General features: G+C 32.1%; 1 protein-coding gene across 1 annotated transcript in view; it reads right to left on the bottom strand.

Annotated features, from left to right (window-relative positions):
- Positions 1-20,727, bottom strand: part of LOC114416008 — a 28,111-nt gene extending 7,384 nt beyond the window's left edge. The window contains exons 1-2 of the mRNA XM_028380888.1: positions 20,626-20,727; positions 20,419-20,502 (exon numbers count right to left, since the gene is read on the bottom strand). Coding sequence (XP_028236689.1) covers positions 20,419-20,502; positions 20,626-20,727 — 186 coding nt within the window. The remainder of the gene's footprint in view (positions 1-20,418; positions 20,503-20,625) is intronic.
- Between the last annotated feature and the right edge of the window lie 5,976 nt (positions 20,728-26,703).

Here is a 26,703-nt window from a genome sequence, read left to right as displayed (position 1 = left end):
GAGCTTATAGGATTACACACATAGAGTAATCAATTAGAGTAGATGAATAAATTAAATATGATTAATTTAGTCCATAGTTAATTAATAAATTAAGATTTAATTTATTAACAATATATTTAAGTAATTAAGACAAAATCTGATGGGATAATTAATTAGATGTGATTTAATAATTATCTATAGATTTAAATCAAATAAGATTTGATTAGATAATTATTTGTATCAAATAAGATTTGATGAAGATAAGATTTAATTGGAATTTGGATAAAATCACTATCCTATATACTATTTTCATTCCTATATATGAAAGACCCTAATTATAAGAAACATATGACGACTTTATTGCTAAATTTCCTTTTTACACCTAATGATTACTATCTTTTTCCCATGAAAGTGGGTGAATTTATTGAACTATTAACGAAACAAGACACATTCATCGATTGAAAAATTATCTTTTAAAAGAATAATCATATCTTAAATCATTTAATGTCATGGGTAATCTTGAAATAAAATTAAAATTTACGATAAATTAAGTAATCTAACTACTTTTTCTAGTTTTGATAAATTAGATAATTGTTTCTTATATATAGGACCAAAGGTAGTATATGAGAGAGGTGAAATTGACGCATTACATGACATTCATTATTCACTATTGAGGGAAACAGTGTGCCATACCAAATCCCTACACGTCTACCATTGCTAGCATTGAGACCCCACTCTAAATGTTGCTCGCAAGGATTGAGTAAAGGTGTCGTACTTTTGGCACTTGGTGATAAAGAAAAACACATTATTCGATAACACACTACAAAGGTACATTCTAATCCCTTAGTGATTCATATGTAATACGTGGTCTATGGGATGAGGTTTACTTTCCAACATAAATCCCTTAGCTCATAAACTTGATGAGATCGTGCATCAGCTGGCACAACTTCAAGCCACCTGACAATGAAACTTGATGATATGGCCCCCAATCTGTACTTATACTCCCTCTTTGGCGTTTGGTGCATCTCCACTGAGACACTTTTTGAAACTTGACATACCTAGATTTGATGGCACATAAGAATTAGGGTGGATTTTCAAAATCACCCAATTCTTTGAATATCATTAGACTCTAGAGGAAGAACATATTACCATTTCTTCTTTCTACATGGATGATGCGGCCCTAGCATGGTATCAATGGATGTACCGCAATGGGTAGACCCATTTTGCTCCTTACACATTCGATGACCTTCACGGTAGGTTATTCAATTTGGTCATGACCTCTTTTGCTGTTGATTACCTTATTGAGTTGAATCCCTTGTCAATTGCATTTTAACATTACCCATTCCATTTCTTTTGAGTTACTTTGTATCTGGACTCAAATGCAACATTAAGTGTGACATACTCATGCAACAACCCTCCTCATTGCCCCATGCTTCCAGGTTAGTGCGATTGTACGAGGAAAACCTATAGGATCTCTATTTCATCGTTAATTTGCACCACTGCCGCTTTAGTGGCAATTTCCACTAGACAACTACTGTCCAACATCGCTCCCTCCGCCAGCTTCTCCCACATATATTGTAGCTCAGTGAACAAAACAAATCCTCTTCTGTTGTTGATTACCTTATTGAGTTGAATCCCTTGTCAATCGCATTTTAAGGTTACCCACTCCATTTCTTTTGAGTTACTTTGTATCTGGACTCAAATGCGACATTAAGTGTGACATACTCATGCAACAACCCTCCTCACTACCCAATGCTTCCAGGTTAATGCGATTGCACGAGGAAAACCTATAGGATCTCTATTTCATCGTTAGTTTGCACCACTGCCGCTTTAGTGGCAATTCCCACTCGACAACTACTCTCGAACGTCGCCCCCTCCGCCAGCTTCTCCCATGTATGTTGTAGCTCAGTGAACAAATCCTGAGTGCTTCTCATTGACAACTCTTCCTCCACTACTCACGTCTCCATTGGCCATCGCCAAAGCATTGTTACAAGCACATCCCCAACGCATAAAATTGCAAAATGACATGAAAATGGGCTCTATTTCTACTGTGACCAAAAATACTCCTACACCCATAAGTGTCGTGGTTGTTTTTTCTTGATAGTTGTTGAGGAAGATAATGACCTCGTGGGCCACTTATTATTGAATCTAGACCCACATGGAGGGCAACCCACTTGAAGTCAAGGTTGGTTTTGATGGGGGAAGTATTGATGTGGGCCAACAAACAATAAAAAATGTAGAAGCCCAAATTAGAATAAGTTTGTTAGAGAGTTAGTGTTTTGTGATTGTTGTTGTTATGTGTTTCCTTCATTATGCTATTACATATAGACATTAATGTATTATAGAAAAAGGGAGAAGAGTTAATGCAAAATTAGTTTTTATTTTAAAGGGTTAACTACGTTTTTAGTCCCTAAATTTTTTTGAAATTTGGTTTTAGTCCCTAAGCAATAGTTTGATTGGTCAATGTCCCTCAATGTTTTTCCATCAAGGTTTTTAGTCCTTGAACAAAATTTTGATTGGTCAAGGTCCCTAAACTTTTAGAAATTTCAATTTTTAGTTCATGAACAAAAGTTTGGACCCATTATTTTATTTATTTAATGGGATTTCAGGAACTAAAAATTGAATTTTCAAAAGTTTAGAGACTAAAAAATTTAATGCAAAAAGTTGAGGGTTCTTGACCAATCAAAATTTTGTTTAGGAACTAAAAATCTTAAGAAAAAAAAAGTTGAACTTCAAGAATTTTAAGAGAGAGGTGGGGGTATCAAGTTACTTTAAGAGTAACTTTTTTAGTGTTACTTCTCATCTTCACTATTTAGTTTCTTGGAATCTAATGGTCAATATTAGTTAATAATAAGAATCATTAGATTTTAAGAAAATGAATAATAATGATGGACAACAACTCTAAAAAAGTCACTCTTGCAGTGACTTGATCTCTTCTTATATATATATATATATATATATATATATATATATATATATATATATATATATAGGTGATCCAACAACCAATGTCATCACCAATTGGAAAATCAAAGATGGTGAGTTAATCCAATTGGAATTACCTCCCACAACACAATACCAACTGCCAAAGGTCAAAGACAGTAACGACAAACCTGTCATGGTCGTTTCGTTTAAATTAAAAGATGTTAATGAAGATATAATTTCCAAAGACATCAAAAGCCTAATGGAACAAGCTAATTACACTAATAAATATCTTCAAGTTTTAGGGGAATTCATTAAAATAAAGGCAACCCCTAAACAGAAAAGTCATGAAGAATCTCCATCAAATGTCCCTATAGAGAAATCTTTATTCAAACCTTTTAAGGTCAGTGAAAAGGCAAAACAAAAAATTAGGGAATTAAGAAGAAACAAATCCCTTATAGTAGGAGTAGGTGACAATAATAGTGAATTATTAAACAAGCTTGATAGTTTACTTAGGGTCATCCTTGAAACTCCCCAACCTTCTGAAGAAACATAAAAAATGAAAACAAGAAGCACCTCCAAATTAAATAATATTATTAATGAAGATAGTGACCAAAATTCAGAAAACACAACTGAAATAGGTTCAGTATCGGAGAAAGACATTAACCAATAAATTCCAAACATTGGAAAACACCCTCCAAACTTTATTACCAACGACTAACCGCCCCTGACCTCCTGTTACAAGAAAGAGACGAAAATAATTTTAAAAGCTTTAGTGCAAACAACATCTATGAATGGAATATAGATGTCCAAATAGAGTATAATATTATGAATACACTCCAACACATGACCATGGTAGCCACGACTTACCAAACATCCCATGAGTGTTCAGAGGAAACAATCATTGATATCTTAGTGGCAGGATTTTCTGGCCAATTAAAAGGATGGTGGGATAATTATCTCACTAATGATGAAAAGTAAAAAATTTACGGCTCAGTCAAAACGGATCGCAATGGAAAAGTTATTACTAATGATGATAATAAGGAGATTCCTGACGCTGTTAATACACTTATTTTTACAATAGCCTAACACTTTATTGGTGACTCATCCCTTTGGAAAGATAGGTCCGCAAAATTATTATCAAATCTTAAGTGTAGAACTTTAGCAGATTTTAGGTGGTATAGAGATACCTTCCTAACTAGAGTCTACACCAGAGAAGATAGCCAACAACCTTTTTGGAAAGAAAAATTTCTAGCCGGTCTTCCAAGATCATTAGGAGATAAGGTTAGAGACAAAATTCGTAGCCAATCTGTCAATGGAGATATTCCATATGAGAGTTTAAGTTATTGCCAATTAATTTCATATGTCCAGAAAGTAGCTTTAAAAATATGTCAAGATGACAAAGTTCAAAGAGAACTAGCCAAAGAAAAGGCCCAAACAAAGAGAGATTTAGGATCTTTCTGTGAACAATTTGGACTACCAGTCTGTCGAAAACAAAAGAAGAAACAAAACCTTAGGAAAGAATCCCATGAAAATAAAACTTTCAACAAAAAGAGATTTCCAAGAAGGAGATACTCGCATAAACCCATGACCAGTAAGGAATCTGACACTCCTAAACCGAAAATAAAACCCAAAATAACATGTTACAATTGTGGAAAACAAGGCCACATTAGCAAATATTGTAGGTTAAAGAGAAAATTGAGAAATCTTAACCTAGAACCAACCATTGAAGAGCAGATTAATAATCTGCTTATTGAAACCTTAGAGGAAGAAACAAAAACTTCATCTTCCACATTCTCTGAGGAGAACCTCAACATAATCAAACAAGATGACCAGCCATCATCTACGGACGATGATAAACGAGAAATCAATACTCTAACAAGAGAACAAGATCTCTTGTTTGAGGCAAACAATTCCATACCAGATCCCCAGGAAAAGAAGGTTTTTCTGGAAAAATTAAAGAAAACTCTGGAAACCAAACCCAGACCAAAAGATTTTATTACAAATAATAAATTCGATGTTAGTAATATATTCAAGAGATTAGAAAACACTTCAGCAAAATCAACCACAATTCAAGATCTCCAAATAGAGATCAATAATTTTAAAAAGGAAGTAAAGGAACGTCGTCAACAACAAGAAATTCATCAGATCATCCTATCTCAACTTGAAGAAAACAGTGATTCTGAGAGTATAGAAAAGAATGTAGAAAATGAAAATCTGGAAGACAAAATGTTTATGGGATTAATCAACAAGATTAAGATCCAAAAATTTTACATAAACATTAGAATAATTATTAATGATTTTGTCTTGGATACAATGGCCCTATTTGATACAGGGACTGATTCAAACTGCATTTTGGAAGGATTAGTTCCTACAAAATTCTTTGAGAAAACTTCAGAAAAATTGACCACAACAAATGGCTTAAAATTAAAGATTAACTATAAGTTATCTAGTGCAATTATTGAAAATCAAGGTCTTAGGATTAATACAAACTTTCTTTTGGTAAAAAACCTAAAGAACGAAGTAATCATAGGTACTCCCTTCATTAGAGCACTGTTTCCCCTTCATATATCTAAGGAAGGAATAACTACCATTCGTTTAGGAAGAAAAATTACATTTAATTTTTCTACTAAACCAATTTTGAGAAACATAAATTTCATAGAAAAGAAAATCAACCAAATCAACTTCTTAAAAGAAGAAGTAGCTTTTAATAATATTCAGCTACAACTAGAGAAACCCCAATTAAAAGAGAAAATCCAATCTTTTTTACAACATATTCAATCAATCATTTGTTCAGACTTGCCGCATGCATTCTGGAATAGAAGAAAACATATTGTCGATCTCCCCTATGAGAAAGACTTTAGGTAAAAAGAAATTCCCACAAAAGCTAGACCAATTCAGATGAATGAAGAACTTCTTCAATACTGCCAAAAGGAAATCCAAGATTTACATGATAAAGGCTTAATTAGAAAAAGCAAAAGTCCATGGTCTTGCGCTGCTTTCTATGTTAACAAATAGGCATAACTTGAACGGGGTACACCTTGTTTAGTTATAAATTACAAACCGCTAAACCAAGCCTTACAATGGATCAGGTACCCTATTCCGAACAAAAAAGATTTATTCAACAGATTAAATTCTGCAAAATTATTTTCTAAATTTGACATGAAATCTGGATTTTGGCAAATTCAGATTCAAGAATCTGATAGGTACAAAACTACCTTCACAGTACCTTTTCGGGCAATATGAATGGAATGTTATGCCATTCGGTCTAAAGAACACCCCTTCAGAATTTCAAAAAATTATGAATGATATTTTCAATCCTTATTCAAAATTCGACATTGTCTACATAGATGATGTCTTAATCTTTTCTCAAAACATTGAACAACGTTTCAAATATTTGCACACCTTCATCCATATTATCAAACAAAATGGTCTGACAATTTCCAAATCAAAAATTAATCTTTTTCAAACACGAATTAGGTTCCTTGGTCACAATATACATCAAGGCACAATCATTCCAATTGACAGGTCAATAGAATTTTCCAGCAAATTCCCCAACCAAATTTTAGACAAAACGCAATTACAATGATTCCTTGGTTGTCTAAATTATGTGGGAGAATTTATCCCATACTTAAACAATATTGTCAAACTGTTGCATGATAGGTTGAAGAAAATTCCACCTCCTTGGTCTGACATACATACTCAAGTAGTCAAAGATATCAAATTCAAAATCCAATCTATCAAATGTCTGTATCTCCCAATTCCGCAGGCATTCAAAATTATTGAAACTGATGTATCTGACATAGGTTATGGTGGTATCCTCAAACAAAGAGTCCATGACCAAGAGCATGTCATTGCATACACATCAAAGCATTGGAATTCTGCACAATTAAAATATTCAGCTGTTAAAAAAGAAGTTTTAGCAATTGTTTTGTACATTTCCAAATTCCAATTTGATTTACTAAATCAAAATTTTTTAATACGAGTTGATTGTAAATCGGCTAAAGATATTTTACAAAAAGATGTCAAAAATCTTGCTTCTAAACCAATTTTTTCTAGATGGCAAGCAATCCTAAGTGTTTTTTATTTTGACATAGAATACATATAGGGCACCTCAAATTCTCTACCTGACTATCTCACCTGTGAATTCTTATAGAAAAATGGTCATGCCACCTAAGGCAACGGGAACCTCCCTAAGAGGAGGCAGAAGCACAGGTAAAAGTTTCAAGTTGGCTCTACCAAAGGCAACCATCAAAAAGAGTTCCACAACATCTTTTGGGTCACCAACCCAGGCTAGGTCATCTACCCAGAAATCTAAAAATGAAAGGTCACTGACCCAAATAGTTACAATCAAGCCTGAGTCATCCACTCAGGAAACCCTAAAACCTGCAATCGCAAAACAAACCAAGGCCGACTATGCTTGGTCAGTACAAATGTAGAAGCAAAGCTTCATGATGAATCAAGAGTGATTCAAAGATGTTTTGATGATAAAAAAAGAATATGACAAAGGTGATGACAAAAAGCTCAAAGGTCAATCAAAGAATGAGTTCAAGATAGAATCAAGAACACTTCAAGATTCAAGAGGAAAGTTGATTTCAAGAATCAAGATTCAAGAGATCAAGATTTCAAGAATCAAGATTCAAGAGATCAAGATTCAAGACTCAAGAATCAAGAGAAAGCTTAATCAAGATAAGTATGAAAAGGTTTTCTCAAAATTTGAGTAGCACATGGTTTTTCTCAAAACATGTTTACCGAAGAGTTTTTACTCTCTGGTAATCGATTACCAGTAGCAAAATGGATTTGAAAAAGTTTTCAAACTGAATTTACAACGTTCCAATTAATTTCAAAAAGCTGTAATCGATTACAATGTTTTGGTAATCGATTACCAGTGCCTTTGAATGTTGAAATTCAAATTCAAATGTGAAGAGTCACATCCTTTCACATAAAAGCCTTGTGTAATCGATTACATTGATTTGGTAATCGATTACCAGTGATTGTTTCTGAATAAATCAAAAGATGTAACTCTTCAAATGGTTTTTGACTTTTTCAAATTGGTTTTAAGTTTTTTCTAAAAGTTATAACTCTTCTAAATGGTCCTCTTGGCTAGACATGAAGAGTCTATAAAAGCAAGGCTTTGATTTACTTTTCAATATACTTTTCCAATCAATCTTATACAATCCTTTACAAGCCTTGAATCTCTTTGAACTTCTTCTTTTTCTTTGGGCCAAAAGTTTTCCAAAGTTTTCTGGTTTTCTAAACCTTGAAAACTTGTGCTATTCATTTTTTTCATCTCTTCTCCCTTTGCCAAAAAGAATTCGCCAAGGACTAACCACCTGAATTCTTTTTGTGTCTCTCTTCTCCCTTTTCCAAAAGAACAAAGGACTAACCGCCTGAATTCTTTTGTGTCTCCCTTCTCCCTTGTCAAAGAATTCAAAAATGACACAGTCTAAGAATTCTTTTGATTCTTCTCTTTGCCTTATACAAAAGTGTTCAAAGGACTAACCTCCTGAGAATTCTTTTGTATCCCCATTCACAAAGTATCAAAGGTTTAACCGCCTGAGATCTTTGTATTAATACATTGGAGGGTACATCCTTTGTGGTACAAGTAGAGGGTACATCTACTTGGGTTGTTGACTGAGAACAATAGAGAGTACATCTCTTGTGGATCAGTTCTAGTGGAGGGTACATCCACTATGTTCAAAGAGAACAAGAGAGGATACATCCCTTGTGGATCTTTGCTTGTAAAAGGATTTTTACAAGGTTGAAAAGAAATCTCAAGGACTGTAGGTCGCTTGGGGACTGGATGTAGGCATAGGTTGTTGCCGAACTAGTATAAAAACTCTTGTGTGTTTGTCTCCTTCTTCCCTACTCTTTTAATTTCCGCTATGCATTTTAATTTCCGCTTTTACTTTTGGTTAAGTTTCTCTTCTACTCCTTATTCTCTTAACAACATAAGTAAAAGCCTTAGAAGAGTAAATTTTTAATTAGTAAAGGTTTAGGAATAATTAATTCAACCCCCCTTCTTAATTATTCTGAGGCCACTCGATCCAACAAGTGGTATCAAAGCAGGTTTCTTGTAGAAAGTTTAACCACTTCAAGATTAATGGCCTCTTTAGATTCTTTGTTTTTTTTTTAAAAAGTATTTTCAGGAATAGGTTATTCCAAGATCATGATGAAGACCAAGTCAACTTGTGTCTCATGACAAAATCTCATGAGAACAACAAAGAGGATTCTGTAAGGAAGAAGTGGTACATCGACAGTGGATGTTCCAAAATATGACAGGAGATGTATCCAAATTTACAACCATTTCCCCCAAGAAAAGTGGATATGTTACATACGGCGACAACAATATCAGTAAAATCTCAAAAGAGGTAACATCTAAATCATCTCTATGAATTAAGGTATGATTAGTATTTTTAGTTAAGTTATTTTTTGTGGCAAAAAGAAAATAATTGTTGAAATTGTTTGATTGTGTTCACAATGTTTAAATAACTATATTTATTTTTAATTTTGAATATGTATGATTAATTGAATTCTGTTTTGAATTGATTCATGCTTGAATTGCTTATGTTTTGTTTCTAAGACAATTAGATTCTGTTAAAAAAAAATTAAAAAAACTGTTTAGACATGTTAAGATAATTGAATTAAGTAAATAATTACCATGATATGAGTTGATGATTGTTATTTGATTATGTTAAAATTTATATTTAGTTTAAATAATTTCAATATACATGATTGATTTTTTTTGTCTTTGGTAATTGTGTCCAATTTTTTAGAAGTTTGAAAATTAAAATCTGGAAGTTATTGTAAGTTGAAAGTTGAAAATAGAAGTTGGAAGTTGAAAATGGAAGTTACTAGAAGTTGAAAGTTGAAAATGGAAGTTGAAAGTTGGAAGTTATTGGAAGTTGGAAGTTGAAATTTAAAATTTAAAATTTAATATTTGAAATTTAAAAAAATTGAAAATTGATTTTTTTTAAAGTATGGTGCATAGTTAGTTGATTGTTAATTAAATTTAATTAATTTGAAATGTTAGATGATTGATTGTGCTTGAAAGTTATTATGATTTTTTATATTTAAAAGTTATGTTGATATATGCATGATTTTTTATGAGATATGTGATTAGTCATTTATGAATGGTTATGTATGGTTTTATATCTCTTGTATGATTCTTGCATAATTTTTAATATGACATGTGAATTATTTGCTTAAGGTTCATTCATAAAGTTTTTCAAAATCCATTATGTTATATTTATTTATTTTTATATAATAATTTTCATATATAAAGCATCTTTTTTATTCTAAAAAACGTGTTATCAAGCATGAGCATGATAAAGATATTGCGCATGTAGGTTTCAGAGAAAATAATGATTACATGATTGATTGAGTTCTTTGAACTTTCTAAGTTTTTAAATTATCTTTAACAAATATGAATGTTTGATAATGCCTGTGATCTATATCCTTCAATCCTTGTATAATTCTTGTTTGATATGTTTGAATTACTTGATTGATTGTTCAAAATATTTTTTATGATTTTCAAAATTATTATATTGTATTTTAAATAAAATTATTTTGATATGATAAAACCTTCTATGATAATAAAAACTCATCTTGGTAAGTGTTGATAGTCAATTAGCACTTAGTCTTAGGAAAAAGGTGATTGTGTTGTAAAAAATTTATAGATACTAAAAACCAACTTGCAGACATCTTTACAAAACCACTAACCAAAGACTCTTTCTACACCATTAGAAGAGAATTAGGACTTCTAGATGCAAGTAACTTAGACAAATGATTTATGTTTTGATGACTTATGACTTATTTGTTATTTATGAACATATGCTTCTTTTATAATGTGAGGATAATTTATTATCTTGTTTGATTTCAATAAGCTTCTCTCTTTTCTTGTTTAATTATTATATTTTGTTTTTAAGTCTTGTATTTTGCTATGTTTTTATTGCATTTGAACACTTAGTATTTCTTTTTAATATTTGTTGAGTATGACTGAACATGATAATTATATTTACTTGCTTTTGGTTGTTTATGGTTATGAATTTTAAACTTAATTATTTTGATAATATATGATCAGTGGTATGTTTGAACAAATATTAATTATGTTATTTGATAATGTGGTTTTTTTTATATATTTGATCTATTTATGGTTCTTGCTATGATTTGGTTTATATTTTTCCATGAATGATTGTATGGATGCTTAAGTTATATTTGTATGTTTTTAATTTGTTACGCACTTTGGCATTTTGTTGATGCCAAAGGGGGAGAGAAATATGGATTAAATCAAGAACTCACACGAGTAATCAACTTAATTTTTAGAGAAGCATAAATTCAAAAACAAAGGGGGAGAATGGAAATTTATGTGAGTCGACTAGGAAAAAGTGTGTGTGTGTTTCTTGATTTCAGAAGTTGTCATCATCAAAAAGGGGGAGATTGTAGAAGCAAAGTTTCATGATGAATCAAGAGTGATTCAAAGATGTTTTGATGATAACAAAGATGATAACAAAAGATGATGACAAAGGTGATGACAAAAAGCTCAAAGGTCAATCAAAGAATGAGTTCAAGATATTCAAGATAGAATCAAGAACACTTCAAGATTCAAGAGGAAAGTTGATTTCAAGAATCAAGATTCAAGATTCAAGAGATCAAGATTTCAAGAATCAAGATTCAAGAGATCAAGATTCAAGACTCAAGAATCAAGAGAAAGCTTAATCAAGATAAGTATGAAAAGGTTTTCTCAAAATTTGAGTAGCACATGGTTTTTCTCAAAACATGTTTACCGAAGAGTTTTTACTCCCTGGTAATCGATTACCAGATTATTGTAATCGATTACCAGTAGCAAAATGGATTTGAAAAAGTTTTCAAACTGAATTTACAACGTTCCAATTAATTTCAAAAAGCTGTAATCGATTACAATATTTTGGTAATCGATTACCAGTAGTAAATTTTTAATTAGTAAAGGTTTAGGAATAATTAATTCAACCCCCCTTCTTAATTATTCTGAGGCCACTCGATCCAACAACAAACACTCCAGGCCCTTCAAGAAATGGGTCTAGCCAAAATTCCAAAACTAGCCAAAATGACTTGGGCAGACATTGCCTCAGAATTTGATGATGATTCTGAAATAGATTTACAAAATATGATCCAAAATTCCAAACAATCCAAAATACTTATTAATCCAAAAGGGAAACAAACATTATCCCAACAAAACCCACCACCACCAAAACCTGCTAACAGTTATATTTACAAAAATAAATTTTCGACTATTTTGTAGATGAAGCCGGAATTTTGGGACAAAAATCCCTTCAAGGCCACGACTAAGGCGTTTCCACCAGGCTTCCATTTCAAACCGACCACTACAAATAAAACAAGAATTTTTTATAAATTCTGTTGGATTGAGTGGCCTCATAATAATTAAGAAGGGGAGTTGAATTAATTATGAACGTGTCTTGACTAATTAAAATTTATCCTTCTTAATATTACTAGATTCAATTAGGCTTTACTACCAAGTTATTAAAAAGTAAAGAACAGAAACAATAACATAGACAAAAGTAAAGCGGAAATAAAAAGTACACAACGAAAATTCAAGAGTGTAGGGAAAAAGAAGACAAACACAAGATTTATACTGGTTCGGCAACAACCCATGCCTACATCCAGTCCCCAAGCAACCACCGATTCTTAAGATTTCCAATAACCTTGTAAAATCCTTTACAAGCAAAGATCCACAAGGGATGTACCCTCCCTTGTTCTCTTTGAACAACCAAGTGGATGTACCCTCCACTTGAACTGATCCACAAGAGATGTACCCTCTCTTGTTCTCAGTATTACAACCCAAGTAGATGTACGCTCTACTTGTACCACAAAGGATGTACCTTCCAATGTGTTAAGACAAAGAATTCTTAGGCGGTTAGTCCCTTGAATCTTTGTAAGGGGAAACAAAAGATATCTCAGGCGATTAGTCCTTTGAAATCTTTTGTTTAAAGGGAAGAGGAAGAATCAAAAGAATTCTCAGGCGGTTAGTCCTTTGAATCTTTTGTCAAGAGGGGGAAGGGAGAATCAAAATAATTCTCAGGCGGTAAGTCCTTTGAATCTTTTGGCAAGAGGAAGAGGGAATGAAGAAAAAGAATAGCACAAGTTTTTGGCCAATTAACTTTTCTTTAATAAAGAAAGTATTGAACAAAAACTCTTAGAAGAATGTTTTGAATGAATGAAAGAAATTTGAAAGTTCTCCCTTTAAAATTCGTGCCATGGTCACATATTTATAGCCATTTGATGGCTCTTGCAAAACAAGTTAAAAGTTGTGACTCTTGGCAATTTCTTCAAAACTAGTCACTTTTTAAAAGTTATGACTCTTTTGAAAACTAGTCACTTTAAAAGTTGTGACTCTTTTGAAAACTAGTCACTTAAAGGTTGTGACTTTTGAAAAAATCTTCAAAAACAAGTCACTTTAAGAATTGTGACTTTTGGTAATTTATTTTTCAAAATAAGTCACTGGTAATCGATTACCATCATAGTGTAATCGATTACACATCAACAGATGTGACTCTTCATGTTTAAATTTAAAAATAAAAACGTTTAGAAACACTGGCAATCTCGATTACACAAGTTTGAAATGATTTGAAAATGTTTTATCACAAGTTGTGACTCTTGAAATTTGAAACCTAACGTTTTAAAACATTGGTAATCGATTACAGCTTTGTAAATCAGTTTGAAAAGAAAGTTGGCTACTGGTAATCTATTACTGCCTTGTGGTAATCGATTACCAAAGAGTTTTTGATAAAAGATTTTTCTTTTTGAAAAATTCTCTTGATCAAAATTGTGCTATTCAATATTTTGAAAAAATCTTTTTATACTTATCGTAATGGTTCTTGAAGTTCTTGCATATCTTGAGTCTTCTTTTAAATCTTCACTTTATTCTTGATTCTTGAAACTTGCTTTGATTGAACGACTCTTTGATTCTTGAAACTTGCTTGACTCATGATTCTTGATTTGAGCCTTTGACATCATCAAAATAAACTTGAAAAACATTGCTTCCACAAATTCATACTCATAGACACAAACTCAGTGTCTATTAAACACTTCACAGACACCGATGACCCAAATTTGAATACTTATTCAACCATCCAGATTTTAAATGTCTTACAACCTAGACAATTTGGAACAAATTTGAATCAACCCAAGAAATTATTTGCACCATTTGATCCTATAGGTTACACCTATTGGGATTATGTAGATGCCTGGATGAATGTATTTTGGCTTCAAAACAACAAATTTAAGCATTCTTGGTTAATTTATTTCCAAATTGGTTCCTCCAATGGGGGGATTTCTTTGGACCAAATTCAGAGATCTATCCAGAGCAAGTCCAACAAGGGTTTGACCAATTTAAAAGAATGTTCAATTCTCAGGAATCAAGAATCCCTGCAGATTTGATGTGTTTTTCTAGCTTTGCATTATTGTGGATATTCTCATGGCAGTACAGATATGGGAAAACAGAAAGCAACAAGCAATTTCCATCACTGCAAAGACACACATTTATCAAGTGGTGGAATCAATTTGATACATCCAAAGCAACACCAGATCAAGTAAAAATCTGGTTTCAAGCGCATCCGGAATTCCTGAAAGTTGCGGATCAAGAGACTTCCTTATTCCTCAATCAGAAGTCTCAATTAGCTGCTTTCCTAGCCAACTCAAAATCAAAAGAAAGTCTGGCTCAAAATTTGAAGGAAGTCCTACAGATTCTTCAACAAGAAGAGGAAGAAGGTTCTTCCTCGAAGAAGGAAGATAACAATTCCTCAGAAGAAGAGGAAGACCCGTTCTACCAAAAAATGAAGATGATTGTTTTGGGATTTCTCTTCAGGATGATTAATTACAATTTACATGTACTGTTTAAATAGTTTTGGTCACATAACCAACACTGTAGCTACAGGAATTTTTATGGCTATTTAAGGAGTCCTCGACCTTATTGTGAGGCACCCTTTGAGATAGTTAGATAGAAGTTTTAGAAAGAGAAGCTTTGCGAGGAAAAAATCTTTATAAGCTTATCTTTTGAATTCAATAAACTGAAAGTTTTCCTCTACATCTCTTCTCCCTCTTGACCGATCCTGTGCGGCTTTGCTGCCGCTCCTGTTTCTTTTATGTTTTTGTTGCTATCATTTCATTTTCACTTACGTTACTATTGACATTGTTTTGATCTCACATACTACATTCTTACTTCCTTTCCGTCCGTTTTTGATTTACTTTCGCTGATCCCTCTCTCTCTCTCTCTCTCTCTCTCTCTATCTATCTATCTATCTATCTATCTATATATATATATATAGGAGTAACCACCCTAAAAATCATATATGAAGCAAATAGGGAGAATCGACCAACAAGTAATGGACCCTTTTGAAGGTTAAGATCCATAAGAAGTAGTTATAAGTTTGTAAACACAAGTTGTTTTTATTTTGGTTAAGTTTCTCATCAAAACTTTATTTTATATGTATTCCTAAAAATAATTAAAATAAACATTGAATTTTCATTTTTTCACATTTTTAATTTCATTTAAAAGACATTTGAATTTATTTTCCTCAAAAATTTTGTGTGCACTTAATCTTTTGATTTTACATTCTTTAATTGGTTAACTTAAATATTTTAGTCATTTAAATTAATTGTCAATCAAGTATGAGAGATTGCTTTGGGAACTTCTAAGAGATCAAAAATATTTTGGTTGGGTAAGATAAAGATTGAAGAGGATGTCATAAATGCGATTGCAACAAAGGGAAGGAGAAAAGGAGGGGCAAGAGATGATGAAGTGGTTTAGTAGAGTAATCTAAGAAAAAATTAAAAAGAAAAATAGAAAGAAGGTAATCTTAGTAAATAAAGTAGGAATATTCAATAATCTTCTTCAATTTTTTGAGTTGTTTGAGTAGAATCTAACTCAACTCAATCAAAATTGTAGTTTTCGTATTAGGTAACAAGTTTTATTGTTGAACTTGTGAACCTAACCTAACCTATTGATGAGACATTTTAATTTTTTAGTTTATTACTTATGCATTTTCTCAGATAATATTTGAAATATAAACTAAAAAAATGAGAAAACAAACAACATGCATGACGAGCCTACAATTTAAGTCTTTCATTGTCATCAAATTTCTCATATTCCTACTATATTGATTTGATTGATATTTTAATTACTATATTGGGAACGAGTGTTCTTCCTCTCTAGACCTCTTATTCGAACAGTTATCCAAACAACTGATTTCACACCATGATCTTCCCATCTACCCTGCTTGACACCAGTGATAATGTTGACTTATAAATTATCACACTCAAAACTCTTCATAAGAAGTAGAAGGAGAAACAATGTACCTTCCCATTACAAGATTGAAATCAAATGGAGACAAAGTGAAGGCATTAGAGAGTTTCATCTATCATCGTAGCTCTTCCTAGGATTTTGAAGGTGGATCAAGTTACTAAGAAAGATAATGAACTTATCATGTACGAGGCAGAAATAAGAAGAACACCAAACAATAAGCAACAAAAAAAATACTAAAGAGAAGTGACTAAGTTTCTCTTCAATAAATTTCTTTTGCGTATCGCTTATGGCCTGCTTATTTCCACCCTGTCAATTATGAGCTCATTCAAAAAACTAGATGAAGCTTTAGAAAATGAGAAAGAGTTAACAAGAAAAATGAAAACAACACTGTAACACGCGAAAGATCCCAAATGTCATTCAATATCTAAAAAAAATCAATTGTAGCTCTACAAGTTTCAAAAATCAATTTTTTTCCTATCATGTTCAACATGCTCACAGTAAGCCATTTAGCCAAACAAGTTGGCATTGGTGTAAGTTTCAAGGACGATGTGAATAGAATCAAAGATAACAACTCATTAAGTTACACAAATTGGTGTTAGTGACAATTAAAGATTGGGAAGAATCCAACGTTTGGTCAAAGTGAATACATCCATACCACTTTTCATGTCACCAACATCATTTCTATCACTTAATCACTTATCCATGTTAAATATTTAAATCCTCCTTAATATTTAAAGCAAGACCAACTTGTGATGTCTAAGTGTCATACAATGAACACGTAGAACATGACAAACAAAAAAAATGCTTTTGGACTCTTATAGAGATACAATGGTTTCTTAGGTGTTGTATGCCATTTAGGGCTTTACTCACATTATAATGTTCTTTTCAAGTATCCTCATAGCTCTTTCTAGGTTTTGAAGCTTGATCTAGTTTATTGAATGAGATCATCATTGACAATGTGAAAATAAGCTAGCCATAAACGATATGCAACAAAAAAATTAATCATTTTTCCTTAGTAAATTTCTTTTGTTGCATGTCATTTAGCACCTTCCTTATTTCCACCTCTTACATGATAGGTTCATTCTCTTTTTTAATTACAGTCCCAGAGGCAAGACCAAAAAAAAAACCTTACACCACAATTTTCAACATCACATAAGATAAAAAAAAAAAAGAAGCAAATAATCTAGGCATTATACAAAAAAGGCACTTCTAAGCATCAAAACTCATGAAAACACACCTAAATCACATTATACTTTACCAACTTAAAATTTACAGGGCAATCACTAAGCTGAGCCATTGGTGTTTCAAGGTCTATAATTTTAAAATTTTCTTATGACATTGAGCGAAATAACCCCATCCCATGGACCACTTATATCTCATGAATCACTAATGGTTTAGAAGTTAACTTTGTAGTGTGCTTTCAATTCACAAGTTGCCTATGTTCACTGAGTGCTGAAGGATACGACACCTTTACTCAGTCCCACTCATATAGTGTGTCTCACTTTATCGAGAAACCCATAGATATAACTTCTTCTATGCAGAAGGGACAAATCCTATCTACATCACTAACATCCCAAAACATGATTCATTGCATGCCAAAGTTCTAACTTTATGATCACCATGTTACAAATGACGTTTGATAGCATTAAAGTCTACCACTCTTACATGGAAGAATTGCAATGACTTCTTGTTGAAGGACTACTATCACCTTATGGTTTTCATGAGAAGCGCTTATGACACTTACATAACTATTATGAAGCATTCTCATAATGAGTCTATCTAGTATAAATATCACTCCTAATATTCATACTCGTGTGCTAGCTTGATATCCTATATCTGTGACTTGTGAGATGCGGTCATCACACAATAGTCTTAAATCATCAATGTCATCCTGGTTGACAATGATACTTCGACTACAAACACTTTAAGAATTTTGTTATATTATTCGATGAATCTCACATCATTGAATAACACGCCTATTCTAAGGACGTTACTAATATTATAAAACAAATAACATAATAACTTAAATGTCTCATAGATAAAAGTATATAAATCAAAGTCATAATACAAGCATAACCTAAAATAGATTGACCACTAGGGCTAACTCCAACATGAGCTTTTAAGCAATATAACATTCCTAAGTTGAAATCAACCCAAACTACCTCCAAGCATTAAACAATAAAGGTTTTTAATTCAAAAAACATTTCATTAAAGTGCAACAAACCACATATTAACATTAAAATTAAGTCTTAAAATAGACATAACATAGACATTGCCAACAAAAAAATAGATCCAATCACACGAAATAGATCCAATCACAATGAAATCAAGGCCTAAGGAGTAGGTTAAAAAAATCACTTACTATAAGAATTGAGCACAATGAGCAACACAAAACACCAACTTCGGTACGTGGTCGCAAAGTCATTGATAAATAGAGAGACAATAAGATAAAGATAAGGGAGAATGAAAAAGGAAGGAGAATGAAAAAGATGGGAGGGTGAGAAGGAACTTAGTAGTACGGTGGAGGTGGAGGTTTGAAGGTGGTGGCGATGAGGTCATGCTTGTAGTCACAAAGAGTGTTAGAGCAATGAATAGAGGCAAGGTGGTCATATGGTCGATTCATGGTGGCAACGAGGGTCATGGTGGAGGTTAGGTGGTGGAAGGGGGGTTGAGTTCGTGGGGGCATCAGGGTTGTTGTGGTGGTATTAGTAGCGTGTTTGAAGGTAGTGGTATTAGTAGTGGGGGTAAAAAAATTATAATATTTTCATAGAAGAAAACTATTACAAACTTTCACAAAACACAATGTGTAGGCAAAAAAGAAAATCTAAAATACCTATGTTTTTACAAATTATAATTGCTTTTTACACATTTTCATATTTTAAAATATTGTATGATTTTTTCATTATCAATATATACTATAGAAAATTGGAAAGATAAAATGAAAAAGTTAATACCAAGTTATTGTCTCTTATAACTTCTTACATTCATTTAAAGAATAAATATTTTATGGGGGCAAAAAATAAATGTTATTAAATATATCCATATTAAAAAAATTCTTGTGAGGGCAATTGCTCCCACCCCCAACAATGTGGATCTGCCATTGGTGGCATAGGTTCGTGGTGTGGAGGTGAGGTGGTGGTGGGGTTTTGGGGAGGTGGCAACGAGATTGAGAGAGAAGCTAGGGTTTGTAAAAAAAAACATGAATAGAAGGCGAGAGCGAGAGGGAATTCAAATTAGTACAAGAAAGTTAATCATACAACATCCATTACTAGAAAAAGGGTATTCTACATCGGTTAAAACAGACTTTTTACGATGATTATTAGTCGTCATCGTAGGCAACGTCATAGAAAGTCTTCACTTTCTACGACGGTTACATAAAAAATTGCCTTTGAAAAATGTATCTTTCTAAGACGGTTCTTAGCTCAAAACCATCTTAGAATGATATCTTTCTAAGACGGTTCTTAGTCAAAAACTGTCTTAGAAGGGTAGACTTTCTAAGATGGTTTTTCAGATATCCGTTTTAGAATGTATTTTTTTAAAAATATATATATATAAAAAATATTGTGGATTCTAAGACATTTTTTTGACATTCTAAGACGGTTTTTTAGAGAACTGTCTTAGAATGTATTTTTTTTAAAAAAAAGTAAAATATTTTGAGGATTCTAAGATGATTTTCGCAAAAAATCATCTTAAAATGTAAACATTCTAAGACGATTTTTTAGAGAACCGTCTTAGAATGAAAAATTTAAAAATTTGATATACATTTCTTGCAATCAATCTCTTAAGGTCCTACAAATAAAGCTTAAGGTAAAGACACTACCTTCTTATAAAAAATTCTAAATGTCCATCTCTACAAGTCCCGTGAGAAAAAAATCAATATAATAATGAAAAAATGGATATATATTTTTAATAAATTGTTTAGAAAGAGTTTTTATTTTGTCCTTTAATTCAATTAATATACATGTGTGTGTGAAACTAAAATTTATATTTGATTAGACAAAACTCATTAGACAAGACTTAAATTTATTAACATACTAATTACTAGTAGACGAGAAAGAAAAAGAAGTATATGACTTACCAAATCAGAAACATATTGGAAACTCCTAGTCTGCTTCCCATCCCCATAAATGGTCAAAGGCTCCTTCCTTAGTGGTTGCATTAATGCCACCAGACTAAGAAAGCCACCATATGCATTACAAACTTGAAAACTTAATTACCTGAGCGACAAAGTTACTAACGACACAACCATCATCTAAGCACATTTGTGGCCCGTAGGTGTTGAAAATCCTAGCTATTCTCACCTAAAAAAATAAAAAAACAAAGAAATATTTGTAATTATTTTTTGTTTGCTAGAAAAATGAAAGTAATTAGCAAAGAAAATAGAACAATTAAGAGGTAGATATGTTAGGCAGATTGAAAATTACCTCGACTCCAACTCTTCTGTGGTAATCCATGGTCAATGTCTCAGCAGTGTGCTTTCCCTCGTCATATGTGAATCTCACACCTATCAATATTTGGTGTGCCATTTTAATACTAAAGAAAATGAATGAGAGGATGAATTAATTTTTAATAAAGGAAAAAAATAATCTGGAGTCAAATTTTTGGCAAGCCTTCAATTTCTAATCCTTCTACTTTGGAAACTAAAGATGAAACGACAAGTATTTTCATGATATATTTTACATATACTTTTTTTTATTCACATACATTTCTATTCTTATAAAATTAAAAATGTATTTATTAAATAATATCAAATAAAAAAACTTAATACTACCAAAAAAATAAAAACTTTATTAATCTCATTAAAGTAAATCATGATTCTAATCATTCTATAGACCTTTTATCGATGATTGCCGGGTAGTGTATTATTCCTTTCATTTTTGCTTAACCACACCAAACATTGTATAGTTTGTACTCTTGTAAGTTAGTCGTTATAGTACTGAAAATCCCAAGTATTCCCTTTTCAGTTCAATGGAATCTAATTCATTTAATTAAACATGGTATTAAGTTTTTACAATTTTTTTAAAACTTTCTTTGATTCATGCAGATAAAACAAATCAGCCCTTTTCAGTTTTCACCTTTCATGATAAGGATTTTTATTGTGCAATATAGTGTGAGTGTGATCATTGCAATTCACATTATGATTGTAGAGAGAACAACAAAGATTTGAACCCCTGAATTAAAAATTTTGAAAAAAAAAACTTCAAGTCACCTAAAAAAGGTACTCTTGTTTGAAAAGGAAAACACACAGGAACAAACAGTGGTGTGTTGTAGCAACACCATGGTTCTCACTTCTCACGCGACACATTAGTCTTCTAAATCTAAACTAACTTGCATTTCATTATATTATAGGACAGGGTCCAATGAAATTTCATAAGCAACAATTGTACCTGCCACTAACTTTGTTCCAGGTGCAACTTTTCAGAATTGGCCATTTCAGGCGCAACTATCAGATATTATATATATATAAAAGCTAATCCAAACAGGTATGTCAATAAAATCAAACACAATAGACCAACATGAATAGCATTGTTTCTAACCTCATTTGCATCTTTGCAATTGTCTGACCACGATTTTCTAGGCCACTTGACTCGTCAACATCTGCAACCACCCAAGAGAGAAAGGTTAAGGAAAATGTGAAACAAGCATGAAAAAGGAAAACAATCGTCATATATACAAAAGGGTTTGACCCAAGAAATTAAAACTTATTAATGAGCAAGTCTAAGATATAATCTGCAAGCCTTGGATAAGTAAAATCACCTATAGGTTGCACAATTTAAGAAAAAGGAAGTCAATATAATGATATCAAAGAAGTAACCGTTCAACATAGACAATTTTTGTCCATAAATCCCACTAGGAATCATTCTATATGACAATTGCAAGAAACTTGTTTGAAATACAACCAAAAACTTCATCAAACTTAGTTTATCTACATGTTAATTGTTAGGTTTATTTGAATCAGCTGATACTTGGCCAGTTCATCAGTTTTCTAATCCAATTAATGGGTCCAATAGTAGCTGAAAAGGAAGCACTCATCTCTAAGTGGTCTTAAGAACTAATTATCCATGAACCTTACTAACCAATAGTAGCTTGAGGGCTCTAGAGAAGGTCTCTTCTGCATCATTTGAAAATTGCATGTATATGGACATAATTCCATGATAAAGAGCCAACCTCTGCTTAATTCTTGCTCTGCAAATAGAGAAATCATAAAGTTGTGGGTGCAATGGAACATTAACTTAAGCACCTATACTTAACACCCTTCAAAAATTGGAAAGCAGAAAAAACAAAAAAAATCACATGTATGCCATCATTGTCCTTCAATTTGCAATAAGAGATAAAACTAAAGGGCTATGAGTAAGACAAAATAAAATTAAAGGAATATTTTTGTACAATTCTTTATAACTTACCATTTTTTTTGCCTCTTGCCTTTATTTTTAAGCTTATATGCCAACTAATCATGAAGATGATATTTCTTTATAACTTTTACTTTCACACAGGCCCTAAAAAAAGTAATACTCTATTAAATATGTTATGATAATCATCTCCCCACTTAGTACATATTATTGTTGCTTTGGCCTATCTTATATTTCTACATTTACATTGATTTTCTGTAGAAGGTAGAATTTCTTCCTATGCCTAAGGATAAGATTTTTATGTGTTGATTTTTTTTTTCTGGATTCAAATTTGTAATCAGACTTCTTTTTTCTCCTTTCCATATTTTACCAATATGTTTGTTTAGAGTGGTCTCTCATTTCCTTTATTTGACTCAAACAATCTGACTCAACCAATTTGTTTTAAACTTTCAATGCATGGAAATGTATCCAACAAGTCACACAAAATAACTTCCATTCAAAATTCCAGAGAGACATTTCATGATCACTTCATAGAATCAAAATATTACATATACACAAGGGATGATGTCTGCTAACTGCCAAGCCATGCATACAAACCCTAGAACTAAACTGATACTACTACACAATTAACATCATATAAGTTAGATAACATTAACGAGTTTATAGAGTACGAAAAAAAGAATTGTGGGTTAAATCTTAAAACTAATAGAAATACAACATTAGAAGAAAATTTAGTAGGCAGTTAAATGATTCAACAATGAACCTAAAATAGAATTTGGGGCATAATGAACCCTATACTACAAAATGGGATTGAGTTTAAAAACAAGATAAAAGAATTACATTAAGAGAAAATCTGCTTACACTAACCCTTGCTTTGTCAGGTTATCTATTCTTTATTCAACCATGCAATGCTAGAGATCCCTTTCCCTAATTTCACAAGTCTAGGAACTTGAAAAGAGAAATTGATAGCAAGATGCTCAAACTCCTTATAATTAAATAACTGGATTCAATGCAAGTCTAACTTAATGTGCTGAAGTTGTTGACAATCAACAAATTGGGGTTGAAAATTTGATAATTCTCTTACTACCATGTCAATTTTCAAGTAACAGAACAAACTTCCAATACAAGCATTCCCACGTCAATAAACAGCAATAACAACAAATCATAACAATAAGAAAAATCAAAATAACACTCAACAATAATCAAAACGGTGTTTTTCCTATGATATAAGAGAACGACGAGGTAGACGCAATTGGATCCCTGACCACAACAAAAAAGAAAATCCCCAAAAGGAACCCTAGGTGCCAGAAGTTGAAGTAACATTGAAATAGTAATACTATAAATAAAGTCAATAATCATCATCAATCAAACATCGATTGAGAAAAAAAGGTGATAGAAATATATCATTCCTAAGACAAAGAAGAAGACACAAAGTTGACATTTATATTTGAGGGATGGATGGATTAACCGACTTATTTGCAAGGTTGAAATCTTAATCGCGATTCTTCAAGCGTTCGAGACGTTGGTTCAAGTTCTCGATTCTGATGACGAGGTTGGTGACGGAGTAGAGGAGCAAGTAGAAAGGAGCGCGTCGTGCAGCATTGCAGACGTGCTGCTTGGCGTCATCGAGGTTGTCGACAATGACTAGGAGGAGGGCGTTGATGCATGTCCATCGCGGCGGTGGAATTTTAGGGGTTTTAGTTTAGGGCTCTCTGTCTCTTATCTCTATACATTGTTGTGAGTGTAAGTGAGACGCGAGCCTTTTTAATTGCTTGAACATATCTTTTTAAGACAATTTTTATAAAACTGTCATCGTTGAAGTTGTTTATATTACAAAATTTCCACTGCCATTGAATTTAAGACGGTTCTTGAGGAACCGTCTTTGTTTTGGTGTTGTAGAAAAATGTTTTTTTTTAATAGTGATCAATTCTAATTTGAACCGATGTTAGAATTAATACAATTTTAGCATCAATTCAAATTTGAAGCAATATTAAAATACTAGTTCAATATCGGTGCAAATAAGAATTGATGTAGAAAGATGTTTTCTACATTGATTTATAAGTAACCAATATTGTAAAGTTACATTTAATTACAAAAATTTTACCGCACCATTTACTACATAATTTTTAAACAACCAATATAATAATGATGACGTAAAATATGTTTTGGGTAAGAGTGAAATTGAACCTAAACTGACATGTCAATACCTATATTTTATACAATAACCAAAACTTTCCACCTTAATACGTACACTTCCAGTTACAACATAGTATAATTCACAAACTAAGGTTAGGGTTAAGTTGTCAAAGTAATGGAAGCTGTTGCACAAATCACAAAGCTGACTAAATTGAATAAATAATGTCATAATAAAAAGTAACTTAGGAACCCAACGGCTATGGGTTTTAGAATCTTACCTGTCTACCAATTACTCCCCAAATTCAATAAACTTTGTTACCATGCATTAAAATAAAGGGGAATTATGAGACATCTTTATGGGAAAGTGAACTATAGTGAAGTACAAAAGAGTTCAACAATTTGGTTACTTATTTTCTTTGGTCTTAAATTTAAATATAAGAAGAAAAAAACACTCTAACTATATAAGAAAGTTAATTAATCATATTACATTAATTTTAATTAAAAAATAATTTTTTTCAACTTATCTTTTATTGGAATTTGGTATCAAGAATAAAAAAGTAATTAAAACTAGTATTTCAATTAAATAAAACATATTTTAAAGATAATAGCATTAATAAGAAAAAAATAGTTGGAATTTTCTTATATTTGATCAAGAATTTTTTTCTCCTTATATTTGATATACAATTGTTAAGCTCTTAAAACATCTTTAGTAGAAGAATCCATTTTGACTTCTTTGATCACTTTTTGTGAGTATCACATAAGATGTAAGAATTTTTGTTATTTTTTGCTCTAGTAGTAGAATTCAATTTGAATTCTTGAATTTTACTTGAAAAAACAATAACAAAGAGCCTCTTTTCCTTCACTTACATTCAAAAACAATAATTTTTGAGAAAAAAGAGTTCTTAAGAGTTTTTTCTCTCCTAAAATCCAATCCTTGGCATGAAAAATTCTTGAATAAAAATAATAATAGATATGATAAATAAGGGTTATTGAGCTCAAGAACCCATTAAAAGATACTCTTATGAATTTTTTTCTAATACTCGGTTACCACATTTGTGGATATCGTAAACGTGCAGAGAGATTCAAAAACTAATTAATATTCTTCATCCAGGAGGATGAAATTGTGAGTAAAATTTTTCTCAGTGCTTCTGCTTTGGAGGACAACCAATAATAAAAGATTTGAGATGTTAAAAAAATAATAATAAAAGATTTGAGGGACTTACACTACTAGAAAAATGGCTTTTTAAGACACGTGATTTACGACGGTTATTTGAGGAACTACTTTAGAAAGTGGTGCGGTGGCATTTTTGTAATTATTGTGTAACAAATTTCATTTTACGACGCACTTTCTAAGGGGGTTATTGAAAACCGCCTTAGAATGTTATGTTTTTTTAAATTTATGCCGGTTTTTAGAAAAAAACCGTTGTAATCCTAAAAACAAAAAAGGGAAAACTGCAGCCTCCTCGCGGCTGCTGTGTACGTTTCTGCTAGCTAGCTTTCGAGATTGCTTTGAACCCTAGATTGCTTGCTCCTTACTCCTTCGTTTGAACCCTCCCTTTCTGCTTGCTCCTTCGTTTGAACCCTCCCTTTCTTTGACATTGAAGCCCTACCCCTTCTTCCATTGAAGCTCCTTCACCTGTTCTTCCATTGAAGCTCCTACCCCTTCTTCCATTGAAGCTCCTTCACCTCTTCGACTTCATCGCTCCAACTTCTCGGCTCCAAGTTTCGTGAAGATAGAGATTGGTTAGTCAATTACTAAATTTGCTAGGTTAAGCTTATTTTAACCTTGTTTTAGGTTAACTGGTTCGTGTACTGTTGAAGAAAGGTCGCGGGTTCCATGTAATTTCTTTTAATGGTGATGTTTGGTAATTGTCGTTGCAGGGAAGACACGCACATGTCATGGATGACTTGTTGATGAAGAAGTTGATGCATTTTTGAGTGGGCTGCAAACGGGTCAGTGGCTATTTGTTATTGAAGCTTTCCTATGGTGTTTTATTAGTAAACTATATTTTGTCA

The sequence above is a fragment of the Glycine soja genome, chromosome 6, assembly GCF_004193775.1.
Source record: "Glycine soja cultivar W05 chromosome 6, ASM419377v2, whole genome shotgun sequence".
In the NCBI taxonomy this organism is placed as follows: Eukaryota; Viridiplantae; Streptophyta; class Magnoliopsida; order Fabales; family Fabaceae; genus Glycine; species Glycine soja.
The sequence above is the reverse complement of the archived record's forward strand: the minus strand, read 5'-3'. Positions and strand labels throughout refer to the sequence as shown.